Here is a 10,402-nt window from a genome sequence, read left to right on the forward strand (position 1 = left end):
CGGTGTTTGATTCTTCCTTTTGGTTGCCTCTCCAGCACAAGTTTATTTTGTGTGTGGTTTATTTCTTTACCTTGTATGGGGAGTTTGGGTGGAAAAGAATAAAGGAAGAAAAGAAAGACACAGAAATGGCCAGCTCTTGCATTGCTGGCAGGTGATCCACCTTGCCAAAGGAGTTCTTGGCGAGGGTCTGACACAGCACGGAGCAGCCACTGGAGACATGTTAGCTCCCCAGCTAATACATCTCCAAGGCCTCTCCACTGCTGTTCTGAATGCCCCAACCCTGGCCCTTGGTGGCGCACCCGCCACCCCTGCCTCAGCTCCCTTCTGTCTCTTAACGGGCCTTTCTCATGGGATTCTCTCCTGCCATGAGAGGTCTTCATTGCTCTCAAGATAAACCCCAAACACTGAGGGCTTTCCAAGACTTTCCATCGCCCCCGCTGAACCCTCTGCATCCCTTTGTCCTGATGCTGCTGTCCAGTTGCTGACTTCTCCTCTAACACTCATGTTTCCTGATTGGCCCTTTCTGCATCCTTACTTCACCCCAAAACACACACACACACTCCAACATGCACACATACACACACTCCAACATGCACACATACAATCACACAGATACCACACACACAAACCACACACCACACAAATGCATCACACATACACCATGCATGCCACACACAGCACAAACACACAACCATACACCACATTTCACAGTCCTCACACCACACACATGCATCACACACAACACAACACATGACACACATATACCACACACACCACACCACATTTCACACTCCTCATACCACACATGCATCACACACAACACAACACATGACACACATATACCACACATCACACATGCCACACACACACACACAGACCATACATACTACAAACAATATCCACAAACTACACATTCACCCTACACCACACACATCACACACCATGCACACACATATCACATGCCCAACACACATATGCATCATGCACACCACACACACAATCAGATACCACACACACAAACCACACACCACACGAATGCATCACACACACACCACATACCATACACTGTGGTGTTCGCGCCAAGGGCTCGAGACAGCTAGTTGACTTGCCCCAGTTTGGCTGCTGGACCTGTACTGCATTTCCTCACCTCGAGGGCTGTCGAGTGAGACAGGGCCGTGAGCTGACTCACTAAAAGCAACAACAGAATGCAAAGCAAAGGCCTGCAGTTTATGAGGACATTGTGCTGTCTGCTTCCATGTCCCCCTTCAGTCTCTGTGTAAGCAATAAACTTGCTGCAATTGAAATGCCTAAGAGGAGCAGAGACCTCTGCCCCTATTTTCCCTGGAGCCAAGCCTTTGTTTTAGCTCCTGATGAAAACAGGTTTAACCAGCCACCTTAAGGGCGCCATTGTATCTTTGAAATGTAAAATCATTGAAATGTAAACTACTACCACTAGCCCCCTTAAACTGCCTTCTGTGTGGATATCACAAGCCCCTGATAACTATTTTTTATGGAGTTTCTGTTTCCTTTCTGTCTATCCCTTTCTTTCTTTCTGCTGAGATAAGGTAAATGTAAACAAGAAAAAAGGTATAAAAGCTGTAACCCACAAAAATAAATTTGCTGCGTTTTGGCCATAATCTTCACGCAGCCCTCCAGACTCTACTTTTCTATATTCTTTCTTTTCCGCGCACTCTCTCTCTCAGGTTGAACGAGACATCTACGTTGGCGGTCTCGGGGACTCCCGCAGGTCGGTAGTCCCCTGGCAGACATGCCGGACCCCGACAATACACATCACAAATACACACTATACATACAACCAAACAGAGCATATCACACACAACACATTATACACATGCACCACACATCACACATGCCACATGCACACATACCATACATACCACAAACCACACATCCACCATCCACCACACATTCACACCACACATCACACACACTGTATAAACTACACACACACTACAGACATACATATCGTACACACACCACAAAGTCCATACCCTCACACACACATCACACACCATACACACACATCACATATACACATGCACAAATCCCACACCCACAGATATTACGCACACATTACACACCATACACACACTCACCACATACACCACAAACTGCCTCCACCCCTCCCACACCCTCCACACCTCTCTGCACACCACACACACACACGCACGCACACACCCTGCACTCCTCTGGTTGGCCTCTTCTGCTGTATTTGAGCAGTCTTTTTATTCCGTCCTCATCTTCCACCCCTCTCCTGTAGCCCCAGCCCTCAGCCCTCTGATCTTGCCTGGGTGCCCACAGCTTTGTAGAGAAATGATTTCCTCTCAGACATCAGGGACCATATTTGTTCATGAGCCTCAGAATCCAGTTCAGGGCCTGACAATGGCTACCCTGGGATGGATGAACATGGAGATTAGAGGACCTACTCAGAGGGCAAGTAGGCAGGTTTGAAATGCAGAAGAGGGCCTGGAGCTGGGTTCAGGGAGGTCCCCACCTCTCCTGCCCCATTCTGAAGGCGTGTTTATGACCGCGGTGAACACAGCACTGCAGAGCCTGGGAACTGAGCTTGGGAGTGGGATGTATGGAAGGGATGTGAAAAGTCTGGTCTGTGACAATACAAGGACTCTAACTTACCCTGGGTATCACTGTCCCCAGAGCCCTGGGCCAGGGAACCTCTGCCCATCAGCCCAGAGGGGGCCAGGTGTTCTCTTCTGCGGCTGTGGAGGATGCAGCGATGGGGCTTCTCACCTTGCTGTGAAAATCGGATTAGAAGGGAGCTTTGTTAAGAGATAAGCCGCTCAGACCTGAGCCATCTGTGCCCTCTGAGCTTCAGCTGTGTTCACCTGGAGCACAAACACCCCGGGATGGGGAAGCAGAGGCAAGGACTTCCCTGAACCAAGTCCCTCTGTGTACCAGGCCCTTTGTGGGCACTCCAACACCTGGCTATTTTTCCTCTGCGTAGGTCCTGTTATCTCAATTTTCTAGAAAAGACACAACATACCCAGTTCACACGGAACACCCTTAGCACGTTAGGGCTTCCAGCCCTGGTGTGCTGGACCCAGGGCCTCTGTCCCTGCTTCTAACATAGTTACACTGTTGTGACAGAGTGGCCTGCAGGTAGGGCTTTAGGGATAGGTTTCTTCCAACAGAAAGCTGTGCCTCAGGCTCTATCACCGACCTTGTCAAATAAGGATATGTCTGCATTGAGTTGATTTATTTACCACTTGTTTGTTTGGGTGTTCTTTCCAGCAGACTCATGTCAGGAGGCTAGGGGACCACTGGACGCTGGTGGTTAAATGCCAGGGGGTTGAATGAACCTGAAGATGGAGCTGACTGCAGTCTTGGTCAGCAACCCTTGGGTGCTTGCCATCCTGCACCCGAGCAGGATTGATGGTCTCTGGATTTGTGACTGTGACCAGTCACAGTGGAACGATTGACTGTTTGCCTTGGAGAGGCTCACATAGTGGACTGAGGCTGTGTGGGCTGAGGTTGGACCGTCATAGCTCTAAAAGTTGATGGCACAATTGAGACAGGCATGAGGAATTCCAGAACTTTCCCAGCGTCTTTGCTGCCTGATATGAAACCTTCCAACGTTGCAGCTCGCTGCTGTGACAGCTGAAAGGGGAGACAGGAGGCTGCTGGGCACCTCAGGTGCCAGGCGTGAGGGTCTCTGCTGTCTGGAGTCTTGCTTTGGGAGTGCTACACCTGTGGAAGTGCCCCAGGCACCACCCAAGGGTGGGCCTTTGGCTCAAGCTTGCATGGTTTGCAGAGCCTCACATGTCCTGGGAGGAGCAATGAGTAGACAAGAGGGACAAGGACAGGAAGATGGGGAAGTCAGAGCCAGATTGGGGGGAGAGAGAGGAAAACACGATTAGGATGTATTTTCTTTTTTTTTTTTGAGACAGAGTTTCACTCTTGTTATCCAGGCTGGAGTGCAATGGCACGATCTCGGCTCACCGCAACCTCCACCTCCTGGGTTCAAGCAATTCTCCTGCCTCAGCATCCCGAGTAGCTGAGACTACAGGTGCGCACCACCATGCCCAGCTAATTTTTGTATTTTTAGTAGAGATGGGGTTTCACCTTGTTGACCAGGATGGTCTCAATCTCTTGACCTCGTGATCTACCTGTCTCGGCCTCCCAAAGTGCTGGGATTATAGGTGTGAGCCACTGCCTCTGGCCAGGTTGCATTTTCAAACACAATGAAAAAGAAAAATCAAAGCAAGAATTAAGTCTTATCCTTTTCCCTGGAGGCCCAGAAGGGGCTTTTCATGGCAAACATGACCAGCCCAGATTATTTCAGTCCCAACAGGGGGAATCTAATTGATTGGCAGAAGAGGAAGAGAGGGTGGCTGATCTTAAGTGGAGCCTACCTGAGCTGCCTCAGGTCTGGGAGGCCTGTTTCTAATGACTCTGGTAGGAGGGTCTGCAGATGGATGTGCAGGCCCTTGGACCCCCAGCTGTCTTCCTCCAGACAGCACGTGCCAGACAATGTGTCCCAAAACTACATTTGCATCTTTTTGACACACCAGTCCCATTTATGGGAGGAATAATCCACAAGAAAGAAAAAGCTGCATGCATTAAACTATTCTTTATAGTTATTTTTCTTTTTAAGAGAGATTGGCTGGGGCGGGGGGCAGTCTCATTATGTTGCCCAGGTCGGTCTCGAACTCCTGGCCTCAAGCTATCCACCTGCCTCAGGCTCCCAAAGTACTGGGATTACAGCATGAGCCATTATGCCTGGTCCATAGTTTTATTTTTATTTGCAGAAAAAATTTGTCTAGAAACAATCTGAATATCCTATAATAGAGAAATTGTTAATTTGTAATGATAATTTGGCCAGGGCAACGGCCCACACCTGTAATCCTAGCACTTTGGGAGGCTGAGATGGGCAGATCACTTGAGCCCAGGGGTTCAAGAGCAACCTGCGCAACTTGGCGAAACCTGTCTCTACTAAAAATACACAACTTTACTGGCAGCTACCCGGGAGGCTGAGGCAGGAGAATTGCCTGGACCCAGGAGGCAGAGGTTGCGGTGAGCTGAGATCGCGCCATTGCACTCCAGCTTGGGTAACAAGAGTGAAACTCCGTCTCAAAAAAAAAACAAAAACAGATGCACAAATACTTGCACAAGGAATTAATCTGGCCACGTCTCCTATGCACTGTGTGTGCTTGGTTGTATATCTGTCCATCTGTGTGTGTAGTGTGTGTGTGTGCTGTGTGCAGCATAGGAATGTAGGGTGTGTTATTGTATGTCTGTGTGTAGTGTCTGTGTGTGTAGTGTGGCATATGCCTGTGTGTGCATGTATTTGTGCGTGTGTTTTGTGTATAGTTATGTAGTGTTATGTATTTGTGTGTATGTATTTATGTGTGTTTGTATGTATAGTTGCATGGTATGTGTTTGGGTGTAGATGTATTTGTGTATATGTGTGTGTGATATATGTGTGTATGATTGTGTGTAGTGTGTATTTGTGTGTATAGTGTGTGTCTATATGTGTAGTTGTGTAGTGTGTATGTGTCTGTGTGTCTGTAGGTATAGTGCACGGTGTGTGTGTGTAGAGTGCATGTAATATGTGTCTGTGTATGTAGTTGTGTGTGTTTGTGCTGTGTGCATGTGTCTATGTGTGTATCACTCTGCTGTGTACTGTGTGTATATACTGTATGTCTGTGTGTAGTTGTGTAGTGTGTATGTGTCTGTGTGTCTGTAGTGCATATTAAGAGTCTGTGTGCATGTACTTGTGTGTGTCTGTGTGTGGTTGTGTGGTGTGTATCTGCTTGTGTGTGTAGGTATTTGTGTTTGTGTGTTTTGGTTTGTTATGTGTGTGTTTGTGGTGGGGACTCACACACTCCTTCAATTTCCTGCCTCTGAGCAGTCTGTGCAGGAGAGGGGAACAGGAGGGGAGGGTGAGAGCCCTTGGGGCATGCCTCCCTCTCTCTCCGGGAGGTTTTCACCTTCTTTCTCAGAACCAGGGGCCTGGGGGAGCAGAGCCACAGCCTGCACTCACCCTGCACCCTGCCTGGCTGGTGCCTTGCACTGGTTCAGTGAGAGGTGTATGAGAGCTGGTTATTTTTATCCCAGCTGGCTGGGTGTGATTCCAGTTTGGAAGGAGGGGCTGTCAGCATCTCCAGGAGGTCTGTGGCTGAAGTCATCCTGTCTTGCTCTCGCCCTGTGTCCCTCCCCCGCATCACAGCTGAGCACCCCCTTGGTAGCTGGGAAAGGCATGGAGGCTCTGGTGCTGGTCGTGGACTCCATGGGCCATGGCCTCAGAGGAGCAAGTGGGGCTGGGACCTCCTCTGCCTCCAGAGAGAGGGCACTGAGGCTGCAGAGTCCAGGCAGGATCCCCAGGTTAGTGTCAGGCTGTCTGACTCAGTCTCCGAAGCCTGGGGCTCTGACTGCCCCACCCATGCTCTAGCAGCCTGACTCTTCCACCTGGGCTGGGCAACTCCAGTACATGTCTACCCTGGGCTGGGAACCCCTGTGCAGGAAACTGGGTGCCCACAGCTCTCCTGGACCTGGGCCTATCCCCTGCAGGTCTCCCAGTGTCCTCAGGCCTCAAAGAGAGGGCAGCCTTGCTCTTCTGGGCCTTCCCCTGGTCATGCAGCCTGGTCGCTGCCTGCCAGCATCTCTGGGGCTGCCTTACCTCCTGCCAACCTGTGGATCTCTGGTCTCTCAGGCCCACTCCTCTGCTAGTGATCTGCATGCTGATCTGCATGCTGATAGGTCCAAAGGGCTCACGGGAAGCTTTGGTCCCTACCTTCTGAGAGCATCTCCCAAGCCCTGCAGCCCTCTGTCTTCCATGCCCCTCTCTTGCCCTTCACCCCTGCTGCCTCCTCTGCCTGCATCCCCCACCTCCACAGTCTTCAGGCAGGCTCCTGGCCTTTCTTCAGGTCTCATAAATGTCACCTCCTCTGACACTCCCACCTAAGGCAAGAGTGTTACCCCACACCATTTTCTAATTGTATCCTGCTATTTTCCATGGCAGAAGGTATTCAATTTAAAATGATTAATTTGTTGACTTTTTTGGCAAAGTCAGTTTCTCCCACTAGACTCTAAGCTCTGTGGGGCTGGGAGGACATCTTCACGTGGACCCCTACAGACCAGTGCCTGATGCCAGCCACAGGTTGGGGCTGACCAGCATATGTAGCTGGTCCCATGGCCCCTATAGAACCTCTCCCCAGTAGTCTGGATGAGGTGGGGTTACTTACTTTTCAGATTTGTCGGGTTGGGTCTAAGGACTCGGTGGCAGCAGAGCCTGGGTCTTCTGCCTGGCCAGACCTTGTCAGGATGCCTCCTCCCTGATGGTGGACACAAAAAAGCAGAGACTATCCTTAGCTGGCTTGCCTGTGAGTGAGTGAGCTTCCCCTTCCAAGGCCCAGGGCTCAGGAATATTTATCCAGAGAAATTCAGGATGAGCCAGGCTACAAAAGGTCCCAGGGAAAGAGTGGGCCTTGCTGTGACTTACTTTCCAGAAATAACAATGTTGGGAGACACAGTGGCCCCAAAACATGTCCTTCTCACGTTCCCGTTCAAGTAGTTTCTTTGACACAATAATTTTTCCCTTGGCAATCTAGTCTAAGAAAATAAGCCTGGCCAGGCACGGTGGTTCACACCTGTAATCTCAGCACTTTGGTATGCCAAGCTGGGTGGATCACTTGAGGCCAGGAGTTTGAGTCCAGCTTGGCCAACATGGTGAAACCCTGTCTCTATTTATTTAAAGATAAAATAAAATAAAATAAGCCTGAACTTAGGACATATTTTATGTTCACATATATCTTTTACCACATAATTAAAATAGTGCAAAGTAGGCTGGGTGTGGTGGCTCATGCCTGTATTCCTAGCACTTTGGGAGGCTGAGGTGGAAGGATGGCTTGAGTCCAGGAGTTCAAGACCAGCATGAGCAACATAGAGAGACCTTGTCTCTACAAAAAAATTTAAAAATTAGCAGGGCAGAGAAAAAGAGAAAAAAAAATTAGCAGGGCATTGTAGTGTGCACCTGTTTTCCTAGCTACTGGAAAAGCTGAGGTGGGAGGATCACTTGAGGCCTGGAAGTCAAGGCTGCATTGAGCCGTGGTTATGCCACTGCACTCCAACCTGGGCAACAGAGCAAGAGCCTGCTTCAAAAAAAGAAAAGCACAAAATTGTGAATGATTTAAATGTCTACACATGTAAATTCATAATAGCACATTCACTTGATAGCAAGTTATACCTGAAAATATCAGTTGATTAATGCTACTTCAAGAATCTGCCACAGATAGTCCTAAATGGATAGAAACTTTATGGGGGAAAATATCTATCCTCATTTAATTGTCACTAGGGTATCATCGGCAAGCTCCAGCATGTCCAAAAATAGAGATCTGATAAATTGCATGTCATGGACTGTGTTTCCGAGGATTTCTTATCACTGTTTTCCTCATTATATGTGTGGCACATTTTCATTGCAGAAACTTTGTAAAACAAACACTTATTATAATCCCACTACTCAGAGATGGCTGCTGCTGACATTGTGTTGTAAATGCTTCCAGAATATCTTCAATTATAAGTATTTTGGGTGATTATAATAATATAGTGATAAATAAAAAAGATATGACCAGGCTGGGCATGGTGGCTCATGCCTGTAATCCCAGGACTTTGGGAGACCGAGGTGGGCAGATCACTTGAGGTCAGGAGTTCGAGACCAGCCTGGCCAACATGGTGAAACCCCATCTCATAAAAAAAATAAATAAATGATAATAATAATAAACAAAGATACAACCTTGAACATATAGAGGTACATCAATTAAGTTTTTTTTTTTTTTTTTTTTTTGAGACGGAGTTTCGCTCTTGTTACCCAGGCTGGAGTGCAATGGCGCAATCTCGGCTCACCGCAACCTCCGCCTCCTGGGTTCAGGCAATTCTCCTGCCTCAGCCTCCCGAGTAGCTGGGATTACAGGCACGCACCACCGTGCCCAGCTAATTTTTTGTATTTTTAGTAGAGACGGGGTTTCACCATGTTGACCAGGATGGTCCCGATCTGCTGACCTCGTGATCCACCCGCCTCGGCCTCCCAAAGTGCTGGGATTACAGGCTTGAGCCACCGCGCCCGGCCATCAATTAAGTTTTTAAAATTCCACATGCAAGACTGAAAGGAAATTTTAAAATGTTGAACATGGTTACTCTTGAATCATGAAATTATGAGTGTTTTTCTCCTCTTTATATATTTGTATAGCTCCAGCTCCCTCCTACAAAAAGTTTAAATCACCATAACCACTAAAACAAAAAATAAATGTAGGCAGTTTCTAGAGGGTTAGACAAGAGAAAAAGGATAAAAACACTCAACTATCTGAATCAAGAACGGCAAGAGAGCTAAATATTTATATCTATAGGTAAAAAGATGGTGTTCTTTCTTCTAAACATGCATAAACATACTCCACCTCCCCACCACACACACCTTCATTCCAGCTGACCATGGATATTTTCTGTGCATGAGGTTTTGAGATGTTCAGATTTAGATGGTCTACTAATTAATGTATTCATTTGTCCAACACTAATTTACTGTGTTCTAAGCATGATACAAGCACAACAGAGAGGCTCCAGAAATTCTAGACAGGTAGGACTTAAGCACAGTAATCTAGCTGAGAGGTTGTAGGTGTGTTTGCATGGTGAACACACCACTTTACTCAAGCTGGGCACGTATTAAGGGGCACAGGGGCTATGGATAGAGCCCCCAAGCCACCTGCAGACAGTCCTGAACCCTGAACCTATAGGTTCAAGAGCAAGAGCCTGCCTTTTCAGGGCTCAGGACTACCTGCCAAGGCGTGCCCTCCAACAAATCCTGATCACAATCTCCCCAGATGCTGAAATCCTGCTCAGAGACCTGCACCCTGTGGGCTGCCTTACCTTCCATGGAGAAGACGGAGAAGCAGAGAAGCAGAATGCAGAGCAGGCTGGAAAGAACTAGAAGCCTCATGGTGAGAAGGCAGATTCAGGTCCTAGGGCGGGAGCTGTGCTGTAGCGTCCTCCCTTGGAGCCACCTTGGACATATATAGAGGTGTTTCCCAATGGGCAGGGCCCTAGCAGCCTTGGAATTCTTCTAAAGGGTAAAGTCAGCCCCTCCCAAGAGGAAAACCAGCCTTTCGAGATGCATTTAGTGACCTGTAACACTAAGAGCTGTAAATGCCCAGCCCGGAGAGGTTTCAGCCCTGGCTTCAGTGGTTAGAGCAGAAACCAACGGCCCAGGAAGAGTCACTGTCTAGAGTTGAACGTTAACTTTTACTGTCAGAATAATCCCATCAGCCCAGGCGTGGTGGCTCACGCCTATAATCCCAGCACTTTGGGAGGCCGAGGTGGGTGGATCACGAGGTCAAGAGATAGAGACCATCCTGGTCAACAAGGTGAAAACGCATCT

General features: G+C 48.4%; 1 protein-coding gene across 1 annotated transcript; it reads right to left on the reverse strand.

Moving 5' to 3' along the window:
- Positions 1 to 3,208: 3,208 nt before the first annotated feature.
- GPR15LG (G protein-coupled receptor 15 ligand) lies at positions 3,209 to 10,010 on the reverse strand. Its single transcript, XM_002756169.6, has 3 exons — positions 9,895 to 10,010; positions 7,224 to 7,313; positions 3,209 to 3,803 (listed from the first exon to the last, which is right to left on the reverse strand). Exons 1-3 carry the CDS (start codon positions 9,962 to 9,964, stop codon positions 3,721 to 3,723), a joined length of 243 nt encoding a protein of 80 aa, XP_002756215.3. The 5' UTR covers positions 9,965 to 10,010; the 3' UTR covers positions 3,209 to 3,720.
- Positions 10,011 to 10,402: the final 392 nt, after the last annotated feature.

Source organism: Callithrix jacchus, chromosome 12 (genome assembly GCF_049354715.1).
Source record: "Callithrix jacchus isolate 240 chromosome 12, calJac240_pri, whole genome shotgun sequence".
Lineage (NCBI taxonomy): Eukaryota > Metazoa > Chordata > Mammalia > Primates > Cebidae > Callithrix > Callithrix jacchus.

Bases quoted from the DNA above. Each gene is read 5' to 3' on its own strand.
- GPR15LG (XM_002756169.6), bottom strand. From the start codon at position 9,964: ATGAGGCTTCTAGTTCTTTCCAGCCTGCTCTGCATTCTGCTTCTCTGC. The intron at 7,314-9,894 runs GTAAGGCAGCCC...GTCCACCATCAG, and splicing joins CTCCGTCTTCTCCATGGAAG to GGAGGAGGCATCCTGACAAG. The intron at 3,804-7,223 runs GTAAGTAACCCC...TGCTCCTCCCAG, and splicing joins CAACCCGACAAATCTGAAAA to GACATGTGAGGCTCTGCAAA.